This window comes from Calonectris borealis, chromosome 20 (genome assembly GCF_964195595.1).
Source record: "Calonectris borealis chromosome 20, bCalBor7.hap1.2, whole genome shotgun sequence".
NCBI classification, from domain to species: domain Eukaryota; kingdom Metazoa; phylum Chordata; class Aves; order Procellariiformes; family Procellariidae; genus Calonectris; species Calonectris borealis.
The window spans coordinates 10,328,996-10,348,076 of record NC_134331.1 but is presented as its reverse complement, the minus strand read 5'-3'; the positions used below and the strand labels follow the sequence as shown (position 1 = coordinate 10,348,076).

General features: G+C 42.9%; 1 protein-coding gene across 3 annotated transcripts in view; it reads left to right on the top strand.

The window, feature by feature from the left end:
- The first annotated feature begins 1,201 nt into the window (after nucleotides 1–1,201).
- The window catches only part of MYH10 (myosin heavy chain 10), a 104,233-nt gene continuing 86,353 nt past the window's right edge, over nucleotides 1,202–19,081 (top strand). For all 3 annotated transcript variants that reach the window (XM_075169773.1, XM_075169772.1, XM_075169774.1), the window contains exons 1-3: nucleotides 1,202–1,290; nucleotides 3,928–4,305; nucleotides 17,808–17,964. In XM_075169773.1, coding sequence (XP_075025874.1) covers nucleotides 3,961–4,305; nucleotides 17,808–17,964 — 502 coding nt within the window. In that variant the 5' untranslated portion in view covers nucleotides 1,202–1,290; nucleotides 3,928–3,960. The remainder of the gene's footprint in view (nucleotides 1,291–3,927; nucleotides 4,306–17,807; nucleotides 17,965–19,081) is intronic.

Genomic DNA, 19,081 nt, shown 5'->3' with positions numbered 1-19,081 from the left:
GGCAGCGCCGGAGCACGCAGGCGGGCCAGCAACCCCCCGAGGCGTTACACCCGAAACCCACCTGGCACCGATTTTCAAAGTCCACGTGAGCCCACGAGACTCTTGGAGACGCTGCAAACGGCTTTTTTTCCCATGCTGCATCCTCCTGCCTACCTGCCTGATCCAGAAAAGGTGCTGGCAAATGGGTGAGGGCTCCAAAAAGCCCCAGGATTATGTTTAAGGAAGGGGAAAAACACATATCTGAGTGTGAGCTTGGCCGGCCTGGGGAAGAGGAGGCCGGGGCTGCTCGGTGGCGGCTGAACGGCCGCCACGCAGCAGCACGCTTTGCTGAGGGGGGCTGCCGAGCCAGCACAGAGACGCTCGACCGGATCCAGGGGCTGGGAGACCACGTCAGACTTGCAGTAAGGGTTGGGTTTTTACTTTTAATAGTCAGGGTAATTACCCCCGGGAGCAATTACTGAGGGCTGCGGCAGTTTCTAGAACTGGAAGTTTGGAAATCGGGACCGGCTGCTTTTCTGCTGGACCGCCATCCCACCCAGGGCCTGGAAACCAGTGACGGCCACCTCAGACGGGTACCGCTGAGGAGAGCGTGAGGCGACCCCCAGCCCACAGCACGGTGCGGCCGCTGCCGGGGCCCGGCGGGAGGGCAGTGCCCGCTCCCAGCGCCCGGGGACGGGTTTCCCCGTTATCTCTCACGTCGGTGGAAGCCGGCCCGGGAGCCGGGGCCTGAAAAACCCTTTATCGACCCGAAACACAGGGGCGCCGCCGGGGGGGGGGGAGGTGGGTGAGGGGGAAGCGCGCGCCCGCCCCGCGCTGCAGCACCGCGCGCACCGCCCGCTGCAGCGCCGGGGACGCGCCGCGCCCCCCGCCGGGCGTGCTGCAGCGCGGGGCGGAGCCCGCCCCGACAGGCGTGGCGAACGCCCAGTGAGAGGAGCGCTGTGGGCCGACGGGCGGGCGGAGCCCGCCAATGAGAGCTGAGGGGGCGGGGCGAAGCGGGGAGGCGGGGTTTGGAGGGTAGCGTGTGGAGGTTGCTATGGCCGTGGCTGGAGAGCGGCCGCGCCGCGGGCCAATGGGCGAGCGCGCGGCGGCGGACGGACGTGGCCGCTGCCCAATGGGAGGGCGGCGGCCGGCGGCGGCGGGGGCGGGGCCGGCGGCGGCGGCGAGCGGGGGGCGGAGGGCTCGGTGTGGCGCTAAAGGAGCGCGGCGGGCGGGGGGCGGAGCGGCGCGAGTGCTGAGGAGCCGGGCGGGCGGCGCGAGCTCCGGGCACGGCGGCGGCCGGGCGCTACACAGGTGAGGCGGCGGGGCCCGGCGGCCCCTGGCTCCCCGGGGCGGGCTGGGGGGGCTCGCTGGGGGCGCGCGGCCGGGCCCGCCCGCGCTGGGGGTGGGGCGGGGGCGGCGGGCCCGGCACACAAAGACCCCCTTGTGTGGGCCGCGCCGTCCGTCCCGCCCGCCCGCGCCGCCGCATCCCCCCCGCCCCTCCCGCCCTCCGCCGCATCGCCGCCGCTCCCGGCTGCATCGGTGAGGGGAAGGTGGCCATTTTCTCCCTTTCCCGCAGCCTCCGCGCGGGCGGGGCGGCGGCTGGGCGGGGGGCGCGGGGCTGGGGCCGGGCTGCGCCGCGCCGGGGAGGGGACCGCTCCCGGGCCCCGCGGGGCCGAGCGGCCCCGGGCGCCTCCTTTGTCCTTCGGGGCGGCGGCGGGGCCTGCGGCCCTGCGAGGGGGGCTCCGCAGCCGCTCCCGCTGGAGGACAGCGGCGAGCATCAGCCCTCGGCGCCCGGGGGCGGTGCGGCTTCTGCGGCTCCTCGGGCTGCCCCTGTCCTTGAAAATGCCCGGGCTGCACTGAGGGATGCCACTCCCCATCTCCGCCGGTGCTCCCCCCACTCCCCTTTTGTTTAGAGGAGCAGAACATGTGTAGGGCTTTTTTCTTTTTGTTGTTTTTTTGTTTTTTGTTTTTTTTTTTTCACTAGTCGTCTTTTGGGAGTGCTGGATTCCTGCATGATAAATCTGCTCATTTGTGTATTTCATTTGAATGCTATTGTTAACAGAGGAGCCTCGGTAGAGTAAGCTGCAACTTGCTTTGCTTCTGCAGAGGGTCTTTTGTAATGGACTCTGTGGAAATAAAAGCCAAAGTGGAAAAATGACCCTGAAACTGTCTGTGATTCCGTGGTGTTAGCTATATTCCTCAGGAACTGGTGTAAAGTCAATTCATGCATTCATTTCAGTCTTCAGCCTTTAATTCCGCTGGGGAGCAATACCGATTAATTTTGTTGTACGAGTTTTATCTGACCTCTAGGTTTCACTACATCTCAGTGTGCAAAACTGAGACTGAGCTTATCATAAATGCGTTTGGCTGTCTATCGTACCTGGCCAGGGAGCTTTCAGAGATTTGACACCGAGATGCATTTGCACACGAGGGCGGCAATGGTGTTTCAGGTCTTTGTTGGAACTTCAGCTGTAGGGACTTCTTGAGCTAACCATAGCATTCCTTGACTAATTTCTTAATTTTCCTGGCTGAGGAGTCCAGCTATCACTTAAGATGTCCCCTCAATGATTCCCTCTTTCTTCATTGAATTTTTCTCTCAGAAGCTCTTCTAAAATACTTTAGATGTTGAGTCATCACCTCTTGATTTGAATTAAGCTGTCTGTAGTAAACGGTCTGCTCCTCAAACCTCTGAAGGGTTCTATGACTTCATGCTTACTTTACATTTAAGTTGGACAATGTAACAAATGTCCATGCCGTAGATGGAGACACAACTATTGTGTTTAATTACATGTTCTTCTGAGGCTGGGTGTGTTGCAGAACTTCTTCCATCAGGGTGCATACCATAGTATGAAAGATGACAAATGCAGTTTGCGAAACCTTCCTTGCTTTTGAAGCTAACCTTTAGGTTACCTGCTGGAAGAGGCTACCATTAGCTAATGTAACATTCTTCAGCAGAAAAGATCTAGTGTGTGGAAAAAACAACGTATTTAATGACCTAAGTACTAGGTGTCAGGCTTGACCTTGTTGCTCCTCGGGCAGTTACAGATGAAACTGCTAGCTCCAGGAACCCTGGATGTGACAGTATTATTAACTAAAGATGCAGTGGCCTCTCAGATAGAGGCAAATAGGTAAAATGAGTGTGCAGGAGCTCTTGTCAGCAGTTTTTCTTTCCTCTTCAAATTACCTGTGAAGCTGTTGGAAAATCTAACATCAGTCCTTGCGTCTTGAGCCTCAAGGTAAACTTGAGATCTGGAGACATTTTTTTGGAATATGGTAATGTCAGCGCTCATGACTGAGAGCAGAAGCAGGCTGTAGAAATGCAAAGTCTTAGTTTTTCAGGAAGAATATGAGGAAGGTTTACCTAGCTTAATGGCTTGCAGAAACCCCAAGTGTCTCAAGTTCTTGTCTGTAGTTGAAAATCCACATTTTTAAACATATTCTCGCTAGCCGTAGTTAGCTATCCACTGAATGTTTTTTATATTTTTATATCTATCTATTTTTTTTTTTTTTTTTACTGTTCAATTGAAGTTGAGCGTACTTGGCAAGCTTTTGTTAAATTTGCTCTTCTTCCTTATCTAAGGATAGAATACAGATGCATATTTTTCCTGCTTGTAGTTCTCACATTTGTTGCAATGTCTCTCCATAGTAGGTGCACAATTAGAACCAGTTTATGCCGAGTTTTCTGTACTGGGTCTGGGGTTATACTTGACAGATCATTTTAACGTTTGTATGGGCAGTTGGTTTATTCAGAGGGCCGCTGTATGAATAGGGGCTCTTAGTTGTATAGCAACTTTAGACTATGGAAGAAATTAATGATGCTTCTTCATCAAGAGAAGATACAGATATTAGTGATAGATCATTTAATTGGTGTGCCATAGCTCCATTCATTTCATCGATAATAATATGGTATGTAACATACTCTTTGCTTTTTTCCTCTCCAATTTACAGGGTAACTGATAGTGGACAGCTTCGCTTCCTACAATGGCACAGAGATCTGGACAGGAAGATCCGGAGAGATACCTCTTCGTAGATAGGGCTGTAATCTACAACCCTGCCACCCAGGCTGATTGGACTGCTAAAAAGTTGGTGTGGATTCCTTCAGAGCGCCATGGTTTTGAGGCAGCCAGTATCAAGGAGGAAAAAGGGGATGAAGTGTTGGTCGAACTGGCAGAGAATGGAAAGAAAGCACTAGTCAATAAAGATGATATTCAGAAGATGAATCCTCCCAAGTTCTCTAAAGTGGAAGACATGGCAGAATTAACCTGTTTAAATGAAGCCTCTGTATTGCATAATTTAAAGGATCGGTATTACTCTGGGCTCATCTATGTAAGTACTAATTATTAGATTCATTACGGGTGCTAATTCAGGTGAACTTATTTGATTCCCCTTCCTTTATCTGTTTGAAACGGAGGAAGTGGGTCTTGTCTCTGATTTTGATAGCCTAAATACTTTGTGTCCCTAGCATTTAGATTAGTCCAGGGTCTTTTTCCATGCTGTGTACAGGTCAAGAACTCTGTTGTCATAAAACAAATAATAAAAAATTCTCCTATGGAAATAATTCTGCAAGCATCTTTCAAAAATAGAATGCTAAATGGCAACTCTGGGTGCTTAGCTCATGCCGCTCGTTAGAGCACTTGCCTCAGACATGCTTAACTGATACAGTGAATAGTATCAAATGGCTTATTTGAGCTGACGAGAGATTAAAAAAACCTAACTTTGCTGAATTACTGTTGTTTAATTGCTCATATGAATAAGCATATATCTTGCTTTAACTTGCTGCGTATTAAAAATTATAATAAGAGGCTGTGCTATGCTATTATTTAAAAGCTGAAGTTGGAGAGTGCTAGGAATGCAAAATGTCTTTTTGGAATCTAATATCAACTTAGTGGGCCAGGAAAGAATGTGTTCAAGTGCTTAAAATAAACCAATAAGATAAAGCTTTCTTTTTTCAGTGGTTTTGAAGCACTAATTGGAACATCTGGCTTATCACCATCTTTCCATAGAGTTAGAAATCACAACGCCATTGATGCTGCTTTTGACCCTGTTCCTTCCTTGAACAATATTAAATGAGTGTCTGTGGCATACAGTTAAGAGTAACTCCTTGTCTCTTGGCAAACTGATTGCATAGTGACTTGTTGAGTCAGAGTATCATTAAGAGCTACAAGTAGACTTTCTATCTTAAAAGAAACTGGAACATCTGCTTAAGTGCTTGGCTCATTTTAATAAACGCTTGTTCTAAAGCTTAAATCCATTTTATTTAGTTCCACTAGTTAGTTGGCTCACTTTCCCTTTCATCTAGGTATTATTGGGGTGCCTTTTTTGCTTGGCCCTTGGTAATGTTTGCACTTATTAAAAATTATATGCAACTTCAAAATATTCTTTGTATCTGTGCTTCTTTGTCAGTTTCTTATGTGGGTTTTTGGTTTTTACCCTTCCAAGGCCTTACACCAAGACCCTTACAGCAGAGCTCAGCAAAAAATACTTCTGGAATGATTCCTGCAAGCTTATAAGTAAACTAATTGGATAATTAGTAAGGACTGGATTGAAAATTAAAAGTAGACAGGTTGATAGGTCAAAGGTTTTCAGTATGTGTATCAATCATAATGCTAGTTGTTATGAAATTCATTACAACTATTATGTCCATGTTTCATTATGAAGGTTAAAAGCTGAAGGCTTTAAATGTCAAAGCGAGTTCTAGTCCAAGGATTCCATACTATAAACATAGCCATGAATGCTTCTGGAGGATGGCGTTGAGAACCTGTCACTCTTCTATATACACAGATAATACAGTACTGTTACTTTGCCGGGTACAGACTGACAAATTAAAAAAACTCCACTTTGTGAAAGGCTGGCTTGTCATATATGTGGAGTTTAAGTGATATCCTATAGTGACTTGCCTCTTTTTCTCCCCCCCCCCTCCCCCCCCTTTCCCAAAAAGGTGCTTTCTGCTTTCATTCTTTTAACTGTTGAGGCAGACTCTAAAACTTGGTTCCTTGGCATTGAGATGCTGCTGTCACATAGGAGGATTACTGAACCAGTATATTACTAATGACCTCCCCTGCCCTCGAGCAGGAAGAAGTTGGTTGGGATCAAGAAGCTAATGGATTTGTTGGCCTTAACTGGAGGTCTGAGTTACAGGAACATTGCTGGAGGATGCCTCTGTTACCAAGAATAGTGTTTCTATGCAGCTGTAATAATGGCTTCTTGTTTGAAATTAAAACTCAGCTTATTTTTTAAAGGAGGGGGAAAGCAGTTGCAACTGCTATTAGAGGCTGAATGCTGTCAAAGATCAATAGGCCATAGAGAGAAATTTCATCAAGAACTTGCGCTGGTGGGGTTTTTAGTGTGGTTATTGTAGGGATCTCTGTCAGGGATCCCTAAACTTCTTGAATGTGACACTATCATTGGTGCTGCTGACTGCACAGCCTGGAGCGATTGTCATTGCCTGCGTAACCTGCTGATGTTCGCTTGGTGTAAAGAAAAAAGCCAAAGTTAACTGAGCTGATGGAGTGATTTATGGTGCTTTGGCCATGACAAGAGTCAGTTAAAGGTATGTTTTGATTTCCAGATAGTACTCTCATAATAACCAAACTGAAATCTTATATTTTGGTGTTGGTCTCAAATAGTTAGATCAAGATGGAGATGGTGAATCTGTTTTGGTTTCCTTTAATTCATAATAGGCAGCATGCAGTGTTGCCTTTCTAGGAAGTAGAAGGTGAAAGACAGTCAACTGAAGTAGATACGTTTCCTTTCAATCCCCAGAAAGGAAACAAGCTGAGGGATTTGGTCAGTGGGTCTAGTCATTGGTCTATAATCTACCTCTTCAAGATGACACTGCTGGAGGAACAGGGAGGGCTGACTAAAGCTAGCTAGTGCTGGTCGGCACTGGGCAGTGCTGCTCATTTCATCAAGAAGAGTTTCAAGTAACATCTAAGTAGGGATGGCGAGGAGTTTCTGGAACTTCTAGCATTTCTGATGTCTGCCAAGTGGCATGATCTTGGCCTCTCAGTTGCATTATTACTACGCTGTGGAGAATGGAGAATCTGGAATACAAGTGGCTTGTAAAAGCATGATGTCAGTGCTTGGTCCTGTCTTTATTTCTGGTCTCTTCATGACAGCGCAGAAGATGAAAGGTAGCAGGATATGTACAAGAACTGCTGGGAAGAATGGTTGGAGTGTAAACTATAGTGATCCCAGTTTCGCTTTGGAGATGAAGTAACTTCATTTCTTGCTCCACTTTTAACATCACCTATTCCATTTCTTGCCACAAGGTTTATTTTGAGTGTAACTGAAGAGTATGTTAAAAAAATTCTTTCCTAGAGGAGCTGTACTATCTTTGCAAATTCTTTTGAAGTATACTATATATATATTCACTCCTGAGGATGGGGCAAATCTATCATTATGACTTCTTGCACTTTTTTCCTTAACCCATCAATGACTAAACATGATTCTGCAGAATCTCAGAGTCCTCGAGATGATCTCTGTTCATGTTTGAAGCTTGATTTTCATCAAGTTCAAGTGTTGGTTCTGTGAAGGTGTAGTCAAGATGCAGGAGTGTTTTTTTTTTTTTCCTCTCATTACTTCTACCTTTGGTAGGAGTTTTCACTCTTCCTTCTGTTTCATAGCTGAATTTTTCCAAATTTTGTGCTTTTCTAGGGATATCAGCATTTCTTATGGCAGGGATGTATCATTTGAGTCGCTAATACTCTAAATTAGTCTCTCATGTCTTGCTGTAGTGGCAGCTTCTCGTGGGTTTTGGTTACCTTAAATGCTTGTTAACTGTCAATTCTTCAGCCTCATATAAAACTTTACTATTGTGCCTGCTCTTCAACACTAGCTTCAGTGTGTATTTAGTAATATCCTTCATAGCTGTAGATCAGAAACTGGAGGTAATTCATTATAAGGGTACCCAGGAGGAATACCCAAAGCCTTAGGAGATCCTTTGAAGATTTGGAATAAAGATGATTTTGCTCAGACTGGTTCTGTGGTGGTTCTTGAATATCCTTATACCATGATGAACTGAGTTCCACATATCTTTCTGGGGGCATTGCTTTAAGAAAGGAATCTAGTTGTCAGAGGTTTTGGGTCACCAAGTTCTGTAGCCTGAGTGAGGAAACATCTTTATTTTTTTCAAGACCTGCATGTAAAATGCCACTGTGAAGGCTTCTAGATATCAGTCCTAGATTTTGGTTTCTGCTTAAGTCATATCAGCAAAATATGATTTCATGGGGCGGGGGGGGAGTGGGAAATAATCTTTGAATCAGACAATGACATGGAGACATCCACTGGAAAGAGTGGATGTTAAGGGTCCATGAGCCTTGAATGCTACTAAGTTCTCAAGACCACCGTTGCCTTGATGCTTTGTGACAAGCTGTGATAGGCAAGATTACTGCTCCAGTAACTTTCCTTGTCACTGCTTCATGAGGTTCAGGGTTTCTCATGAACCAGCTTCCAAACTCTTCATGGTCCAATATGGTATCTGAACGTAGGAAATCACTGACTTCAATTTTTAAACTGCTGTGCTGTAAGTTGTAGAGGTTCAGGAGCAGTTTTGTTCATGGCTCAGAGGTTTGTGGTGTCAGTTAGCTGTTGTGGGGTGTGTGGGAAGCCCAGCTGAAGAATTGACTTTGGCTGTCTGAGCTATAGCTGTCTCCTTCAGTTGGAGTCCTGGGAAAAGGGAGACACTTGAAATGGGTCTCTGGTTTTGGTGGGAAGGGATGGGAGTGGCAGGGGAAATAAACAAGAAGGAGGATTTAGTCTGAAAATAAAGTGCTAGGAGAACAGATGCTGCACTTGACAATATGGAGGGGAGAAATACTTAGATGCTTTGATGGAGAGCTACAAATAAGGTCTGAAAGCTGCAAAGGAGTTTCTGGTGTAGGAAGAGGCGTTTTCTCCAACTTGATCTCTTTGCACTTCAATATCAACAATATATTAGCTTCAGTGTCTATTCAGAAAGCTTATATATAGGTATGTCAGTTATGTTCAAAATTAGGCTTCTACTCGAAAGTTTACTACCCCATTTGACTCATATGGCTGATCTGAAGGAAAGAACTGTGTCAGTATTTTTTTTTAAAGTATTTAAGTTGTTTTTTACCATTTTGTTTTCTCTGCACTTGGAAGAGAGAGTAGCTAGTTAGTGTGCAGTTTGAGAGTCCTTTCACTTCAGAGCAAGATGATTCTCTTTTTTTTTGAACTCTGAATGTAAATTTTGAGATATGCTATACTACTTCTAGAACTGCAAAAATCAAAGTGGTCAGGAGTGTTCCTGATCACTCTAAATAACGTTTCAATGCTTTGTTAGGCAGCATTCTGGATATAACTTTCGTAGTATTTTGAATTTTTAAGTCTATTAAAAGCATTTCAGTTAATCAAAATGCAGCTAGTTGCATAGATCAGGAATGTAAATACCTCATTTCTACTTAAATGGAAAGCAACTTGTTCTTGATATTGCAGACACTGGCTGGAATTGGAATGGATAAGCTAATGACTGTTAATACTTATAAGTCAGGGCTAGGTAACACTTTCCAGCAATTTAAAGCTCTGCTTTTGTGTCGGTACTTCTTTTGATGGCAAGAAAGGCCCTTCCATTTCCCTTTTAAAGCACATTTTAAATGTTTATATGTTCCTACATACTCTATTAATGTAAAAATATAACCTTATGTTCATCTTGTTAAAGGGAATATTTTGTTAAACCAAAATGGATTTCTCACTAAGTGCACTAGCAAACACTAATAGTATGGATCCTGTAGAGGTTTGACACACCTTACTGATTTTCCAGAAAAGTATAACATCTGAGTTGCAGATGGCTGTATTTTAATGGTCTGACTGGTAAGTGCAGACTAATATCTGAAAAGTTCATGGATAAATGGCACGTTGTCTACTCAGTGGGTCTGTAAGTGTTCAAGTTTGTTATCCTTTCTAATTGAAAGAAGATATCGCAGGACCAAAAGTCTGTCTTGTGCAGTCAAAAGTTCTCATTCCTGTACCCAGTGCAGTAAGATAGGATGAAGGAATTGCTCACTTAAACATAGGGTGTAATTAAGCTACAGTAAAAACCAAGATATTCAAAATCCAGTGGGCTTTATAAAAATCTATTTAAAAAAAATGTTGCCATTGCCACATCTGTTCTAGTTCCAGCTCTCTTGGAGGAAGTCCATTGCCCACAGTTGATTATACGTGGCTTACTGATACCCCATAAATCATTACAATTACTACTTAACTGCTTCCTGACCTCATTCAGTCAAAAGGATTAAAATTAATAGAATTTCTCAAACGCTTGACTTCTATTAACCCATGTCAGTATCCAGATGGCCTCTTGCCTTGGTGTGACTGTGTGTGGGATGTTTCCCTGGTGCTGGCTGTTGTTGGTGAGCCTATGACCTACGTTTGCGTGCTCAGCTAGAAAGTTTCAGGTGGGGACATGTGGTGTAGGACATGTGCATGCTGTAGGTGAAGTCAAGTTAGAGATGACTAGTTTTGCTGATCTGAGGAAGGACAAAAAGATGGTGAAGCACTCTTGAGGAAAGGGTGTCAGAGTCCTCCAAACTCTAATGAACTATGCATTATCTTCTGTACCCACTCCACTTTTTTTTTTTTAGCAAAGATTTTTTCAAAAGGGTTGGAAACTGTTTATGTGAGGCTGAGAGCTCCTGGAACCTTGCTGCTAATTATTGCTCACTGTGTATATGCTTACTGGGTTTTCTTTCTACCAGTAGAAAGAAGAAAACGTGCTTAGTATTTTGTGCGATTAAAAATACTTCAACAGATATTTTTGATAATTGCAAGTATTACCTCTGTAATTGGTCTGCAGCTCTGTGCTACTTTCATTTTTTAATGTACTTTCCATTTTATTGGGGCAGAAGAGGGAAAGAATGAGAAATATGCTGTAGTCCCCAGTTCCAGAGCCTGCTGTGGGTGGAAGCTCTTATAAAACTGCACTTGAGGAGCTGTCTGTAAGCTGTTTCTTCTCTTAAGCTGCTGCCTCTTGTGAGGCCAAAGCGTAACCTAGAACAATCTGTGTTATTATATAAGCTTCTGTGTTCTAATTCCTTTAATTTTCCTGCTGGTCCAGTTGGGAATGTTTCACATTACTGAGTATTGAAGACTATTAAAAGAACCTGTAAGAAATGGAGTTTATTATTTAATTTCATCTTTTGCTTAAGACAAACCAGTCACTGGATCTAGTACCTTATATATGGCAGAAGAAATGCTGGCGTTCAAATTGTAAGTGCTGCTTTGAAACAAGAACTTGTTTTTAAATTAACTCTGATTTTTGGAAGACTTCATGAATGTGATCAAGTTGAGAGTTCTGTATAGGGTTAGAAATGTTGGAGGTATTTAAGGGAAGTGAATAAATACCCTCCTTGCCCTCAGGCAAGCAGAGGTTTGAAAAAGTGCGTGTTCTTGTCAAATATTCTGTTGCTATAAAAAATGGTAGCTTAGCAGCCTAAAAAGGTGCAATAATTTGGATTATGGACTCCTGTCCAAGCGCTCACTGGAATGCACTGTGTTGCAAGACACCCCTTCAAGCTGTATGCCTGCATCAGAAGTCATGGGTAGCCCTTTGTAAGCCATCTGTAGAGCAGTCAAGCTCCAACATGTAGCTATACAGGAGCCTTGTGAAAGGATATTAATACTTTTCTGGCCCTGGTGCAACCTAAGATCATGTTTTACCTCTTAGCAGTTGCTGTGGCTGAAGCAGTCATGCTGTCTGAGTGGCTGTGACACTGAGCCTGTCTATCTCTGAGAGGTGGTGAGCTGACTGAGCAGGAGTATATCCTGCACTGCTGTTCTAACATTGGTTTTTCTCTCTTTAAACACATAATCTGTAGGCTATAAATGTGAAAATACAGTACTGGTGAAGCTCCTCTCTTCAGTGCTAGCTGTAGAGACCACGCATAGACAAGTCTTAAAGTTTGGGCTGTGCTTTTTCTTTAATAGCTTGTGTAGGTGTTGTGCTCCTTCTCTTTCTCCTGCACAGATTTCACTCTTCAATTGTCCTGAGTAACAGTCAGTGGCTCTTGTCCCCTAGCCTCTGTCAGAGCTGAGATTCCCATTACCCTGCAGGGGGTTCTTTACCCTTGTTGGCACCCTTGACTCCAACTTCTTGGGTGCCAACAGGACTTAACTGTTTTTTTTATCTAGCAGTTTGGGCTTGTACAGAGATATCTGGGATAATTTCTGAGTTCCAGTCTTGACTGTCCCCTGGCCGGGGAGCAGAGGTTTGGGGTGGTGGTGCGGGGGCTGCCCATGGTGCTGGGGCAGCTGTGTGGCCCCTCTGCCACTGCTCTGAGGGGAGGTGGGTCATAGCTCGGTGGGGAGGGTGGGTAGCTGCTGTGCAAAGCAGAGAACGTGTTCCACCCCGTGCCACAGCCTCACTTTCCTCCCCTCTGAGACTGAAGAGCTGCCTGCCCTTCTTCAAGGCTTGAATTTAAGATTGGATAACTGCCTCATTTAGGGGCAGAAGGTAGTACATGAGAAAACCATGTCGAGCTCAGAGGACTTAATACGTCTTGGAATGTGAAAGGTGGGTCCATAAGCTCAGGAAGTGAAACCAGACAAGAAAATGCTATGATGCTGCAATTTATCCATCTAGACAATGTGCTCTACCCCATTAGTAAATGGGATACTGCTTAAAATGTGTATTGCTTTCTAGGCTAGAAACTGCTGGTTTATATTTCAAGTAATAATAGGAGATGCCTAGATGCTTACTTCAGTTTAATTATTTATGTAGTAATAGAGTAAATCTGTGACTTTCTATATTGAAGAACTGGAGATAAAAGTTGAGCCATCACTCAGGTGATGCAAACTGGTTTTTACAAAAATTTACCTGCATCTCACTAATGTGCTCTGAAGTGATGCTTTAAAGAGGCCTTTTGATGTTGTGTCAGGAGTAACCAACCTAACAGTCATAACAGCATATTCCTTGATGCAAGAGCTGTAAAGCTGAGCTGTTAATCTAAGGAATCGTACAAGGCTTTTGAGACTAATACCACCATATGTGTATACACAGTGAAGGTTTGATATGGTTTTAAGGGAAGACAGGCCATGAAAACCTTTCTTGCTCTGGAGCCCACACTCCAAATTTAGAGCCTAAAATTCCCATGTGCTTTCACCTGGAAATAATGCACTCTCTATTTGCCAGTAGTTCACTTACATATACCTCTTTCTCAGTTTGCTTACTGCTAGGAATATAATGTAATTTTCAAATAGGCCAGCGCCAGGAACCTGAACTCTGCAGTCTGGGATAGCTTACCAAAATCCAAATTACTAAATGATATACTACTGGATAAAGGCTTGTAAGCATCTGGAAACATTCAGACTCCACAATTAGTATCCTGAAGGAGAGTTTGTATAACAAACCTCTGTCAGAGCACTGCTTTACTATTTGTCTCTGGAGCCTTGCCTAGAGAGTGTGCATTCCAACATGCCTTATTGCTGTTGGTTGATACTGTCTATGTTCTGTTCCTTGGTAAAGCAGAAGTGTGTGTGTTTCAAGCAAGTAGCTTGTTTGCAGCTGATCCCATGGTGAATAAGCATCTTTACTTGCCTTTAAGTTCTTAATATACATATCTACCTCTGTCAGCTGAAAAATTAATGAAGTCTGGTTCTTTATCCAGACTGTAGTTCTTCAGTGCTTGATCCTAACTGTAATTCAGATCTGACAGTTTCGGCAGAGTCCATGTACTGCAGAATAGAGAGGAGGCACAGGGCCTCACTCTGCCCCTTTGTCATGTCTGAAAGCTCTGGGCATCTTTAACAGCTACATGGTGGTATTCATTAAGTAGAGTGTCCATTTGTAAGGCAGGTGTGCAAATATTCCTGTTAATTCTTTCTATGGCTGGTCATCAAGAAGCTTTTCAAGGTGTTTAAAACAATCTCAGCCTACTTTTCGTGTCTTCAATTTGCATGCAGAAAGCCCATAGTTCCAATCTGCTGTCTTAGATATAGTAATATACTTGTACTGTGAGACTTGCAGTTACAAAATAGCTGTATAAAATTTTTGTACCATTTACCTCCCTCCCAATTAAATTTGACTCAATAAAAGCATCCCTTCTGTGTTCATATGCCTGCCAAGCCACAAAAACAACCCACCAATATGTTCGTATGCTGCTTTCTGCAATAGATGATGGTCAGGAAATTTGGAAGCCTTGTGGGAGAACTCGGTGCCATCTTCCTTTGAATAAATTAAGGCTTACAGTGTGGTGATGTTTTGAAGAAAGTGTGATTTTTAAATTCTGCAGGGAAACGGTAGGAGAGTGTGAACTGAGTGACAAATGTGCAGGAAATCAAGATGTTGGAGTTCAAGGTGCTGCATGTGAAGAGCTATGTCATGACACAGACTTAATCATCAGGGATAAAACCCTATCCTTTAGATTTAGTTGCAAATAAATGAAGCCCAGCACTGGCGAAATGGTAGAATTTTGTGCTTCATAACTTCTAATTTGGCCCTGTTCAATATAGAGCGTCTTAATGATGACTTGATGATCTTCGAGGTCTTTTCCAACTTTAATGATTCTATGATTCTGTAAAACGTGTAGATGAGGCGCTTAGGGACATGGTGTAGTGGGCATGGTGTGTTGGGTTGACGGTTGGACTCGATGATCTTAGAGGTCTTTTCCAACCTTAATGATTCTATGATTCTAAATTAACCCTTTTCATTTGCCCAGGACATTTGCTGGTCTTCCTCTAGGTTGAGCTGAGTTATGTTGGCATCTAGCTGGACTTTGCTTATTCTGATCATTCCAGGTTCAGTGACCCATCCGATTACTGCATGGGGAGATAGTCTAGAAAGGCTTCCAGGTTAAGTATCATCAATAGAGTTCTGAAGGATTGTTGAGTTTGTTTTTATAAATTATCAATTCTTTATGTAGCTAAATAGTAATAACATTTACTCCATGTCTGTGTTGGGGAAATAAACAAAAGATGCCAAAGCAACTGGGGGGAGGAGGGAAGGATAATCTTCAAATCCTAGCACTTAAGATTTTTTTTTTTTTTTTTTTACTTTTTACCAGATCAGTTTATTCATGTCTGGGGAAGGGCAGTGATACTGGGGAAAAAACACCACTTTCCTTTGTGAACATAAAAGGACCAAAACAATTGATAAAAGTTTTAGATGAATTTGCAGAAATATTGAGGTATTGCTCCTGAAAGAGGGAGACTCTGTAATATAGCTAGTATATACAGCAATACCCTTACAGCTTAACCATCAGTCACAGTTTTGAGAGTTCCTGTCCACAGTAAGGTATAGAACAGCAGCCCATGGAGGTAAATTGCAAGTCTCTGAAGCTGGGTGGGTGAAAAACAGACCAGGGCTCAGAAGTGCTGCTGGGTGACAGTCCAGAATCATCCTGGAGGAGAGAGCTCTGCTGGCTTAAGCCAGCACATGGCTCGCCAGTTCATGCCATTACATGCCATTAAGCCAGTTCATGCCATTACACTGGTCAGAGGGCGTGTTGGGACAGATCTGGAAATGGACTTTGGCTGTGTGAATTCTTTTGCTTGTGACTAGATCTCATCTGCAGTCAGCAATAAACAAGTCTTTTTTTCATTAGATGTGGCTGTAGTGGAGAAACACAACATAAGTGCTGTTCAGTGATTTTGAGCTGGTGATCGTGTGTTTTTCTTCTAGTTATCCTTATTTGAAGACTAGAATGGAAATCAGGCTTGTGGTAATTCTCGATGCTTTCATGGCACCTGTAATAATTGTAGATGAACGTGGGTGACCTCAGTTGAGCACAACGGGGAAGATGGCTGGCTAGGCACGCAGCTCCAGTATTTATCAGTTAATTAGCTCCTTAGTCAGTTGTACCATGCTGTTAAAATAACTGTCCTGCCTTCCCTTTCCCCTACAGTATCACTAGTGGCCATGAATGAGTTTGGTCAGGGAACTGATTCTATTACCAACCAATTCTTTTTGAAATTTATCTTCAGTAGTATCCAGCTTGGTAAGTTACTGCCAGGACGCCGATGCTGGCAAGAGGGACAGTGGTAGGCTGGAAAAGAGCCTGGGGAGGAACTTCCCACTTGCCAACAGCCCCATGCTTATGTTGAGTTAATGACTGATAAGTTGTTCTTTATGTTTGGGTCAGTTGAAAGGAAACAGATGTTATCAGGTCTCTTGAGAAATAAATACCTGATTACCAAAGATGTTTGGCTGGGTAAGGTACTGCAGATGCTTATCGTCCAGCAGATCTGACCAAAGCGGAGAGATTATTTTCCTATAAGGACATAAGATGTCCTTATGTTAGGATATCTGGCATAAAATCAAGTTCTTTTTCTTTACCAGTGGTGCTCCTGACTCAATTTGGAGATCACCTTCTGTCGGCCTTTCCAGAATCCCTTGTAGGTGTAGAAAGAACAGGGCACCTTTTCCTCCAAATAAAATCTTTTATGTACTAAAAAAAGGCAGATCAGGAATTTCAGCTACTCTTTTTATACAGATGTAGCAGAAATATTTTTTTAAATCGACAAATGTTATAAGAATCATGAGTTACCTGCTCTGAGCAGCTGTTAGTGCTGTCTGCTTACTGTCTCCATTCCTTCTCTCCTCTCAGCCTGCAAAGGTAAGAAACACAGTTTTCCTGACATTCAGAAAGATACTCCCCGTTTCCATCAAAACTGGTCTCTCTTGCTAACATTCCTATGCTAGTAAAGATGTGAATAATATTAATGACCAAAAAGAATACACTTTCAAAGCATGCAATGAAATAAAGGTGAATGGAGAGATTTTGCTTTGTTAAAAACTATCAATTTAGGTTGCTTCTGAAAAGGCAACAGCCATCCGGGTGCCTTGGTTCCGGGAAACACCATGGATTAGCTGGTTTTTTTTTTTTTTTCATAGTACAAAGCTGTCTGTGAGCTTAGCTTTGACCCCTAGTAAGGCCCATACAACCAGACCATGCTCATCTGTCCCTCCCAGATGACGAAGTATGAGTAGCTGACTGAATACATTTTTCTTTCATATATTTATATGATCACTTCCTTGTAAATAACATCTATGGAGCAGAGGTTGAACTGTTCTGAAGTAGTCTTTGATACTTCATTCACAGGGAAATGTGGACCTGTATGTATCGTTTGCAATGTGTGCTCAATTTTGTAAAACTTGAGGCATTTTTTGACAAAACAGGAATGCCTCGATAAGAGTCAAAGAAACAAGCAATGTAAAATTTGTGCTTCAGTTTCTTGATATTATAGTAGTCCTGGTAACTTCTGTTCAGTATCAACTCTAAAAGCAGACTATGAAATGTCTGCAGTGCCAGCTGCCAGGCTATCCATCAGCTGGGGTGGGACAGTGGAGGGAATGACCTCTCCAGGAGGAGACTGCTTTGGGATTGAGAAAGGCTGATGAGCAGGAAAGACATACAGATATGAGAAAATAGTAGGATGGCAGAAATAGTGGTGGTTGGAAATAGGCTTTTTCTGTATCCAAATTATTTACTAGAGTAATTGAGATCATCAGTTCCTTCAACAATGAAAAAATAACTTTGAATGCACATTTTACTGAAGGAGTTGAACATCAAAAGATGTCCATAAATCCTGTAACTTGGCAAATGGAAGGGAGATTTAAATATCTGTGCTCCACTTCATATTTACTCACATTTATTGTCTTTAAATTACTCTTTATGCAGGTAATTAGAGAGTCTTTTAAGAGAACTAGAAACCAATAATTTGAATATAGCATGTACTTTGAGTTGCTCAACAAAAGGACCTCAATTTTGTTCTAGATAAATATTATAGAACCTGTGAAAAAAGGTTGCTGCTCTTTATGGCTCTATTTCAATACTGTTTATTAACAGAAACATTTCTCTTTTTTTTTTTTTAAGACCTACTCAGGCCTGTTCTGCGTAGTTATAAATCCTTACAAGAACCTCCCGATTTATTCAGAAAACATTATTGAGATGTACAGAGGGAAGAAGCGCCATGAAATGCCACCACACATTTATGCAATATCTGAATCTGCATATAGATGCATGCTACAAGGTAAGAATTAGTTAAATGTAACTTAACAGTTAGTTGACAACTCTTTGTAATGTACGTAAAACTTGGGAGCTTCATTGTCCAGCTATATAGTAATTTCTAACGTGATCAGAATCTTTTCTAGTACTTAAAGGGAGAGTGGGGGAAGCTTTCTTACCCAGAACCTTAAACTTTCAGAATAGAAATAATTGGAGATTGACCCCTGTCGGCATATTTGTCGGACTTACTGAGGCACAGAAGCAAACTAACACTAATAGGAAGCGTACTGTGCCAGTGGCACTCAAAGTTGTAGTAGAAATACTTTCTTCTTAAAGAAAGAAGAGATAAGATTCATGTCAAAAGATGTTAGTGCACTGGCTTTGAATGAAGTAAGAATGGAGAAGTGTGATTGAAAAGGGAAAGCTAAAGTATGTTAATGACTTGTCTCTCTAATTCTATAAAAATGTTGGCATTTTGGCAGCTGACAAATAATCTGAAGTGACAATGAAACAATAGTATGTTTGCGTTCAAAAAGAGGTCAGGGAAATGCTTAACCTTGAAGATTTTTTTAAATTCTTTTTTTCTTCTCCAAACTGGTATAGGTCATTTCTGTAGTAGAATAGAGAGTTTATGAATTTTGGCTTTAAGGCTGTGCTGAACAAATATGAAAACTGTGAATGTGACTTTATATAAATGTGTTGAAATAAATGCATGCTGTTGAAATTGTAAAATTGCACTTCTGACATAGTATGTTGGAAACACAGCTCGTACCATCCAATATTGGTTCATATTTAGGTGGCTGTTTTACCAATCTGGAAACAGGAGCATGTTGTATCTAGAAAAGTGTGTGTAATGAAGAGGCAGGTCTGAAAAATTTACTGTGTTTTCTGCTGCAGACCTGGTATAGATGTACTGGAAGTAGGTTAAAAGCTATTTGACCTAGTTCACACAAGCTGAGAAAACACTGTTTCTGCTACCAGGTTAACCAACCATTTAAATGTAAATCTTTTTAAAAAAGACATTTCCTGTCTTTAAATAAATCACTGTAAGTCTTTGTTTCTTCAGTTGTGCCTTTGTCTTCAGGGCTGCTTAATAATAAACTACAGGTTGCTGGATTGCTGAGTGCTTTTCCACCCTAGAA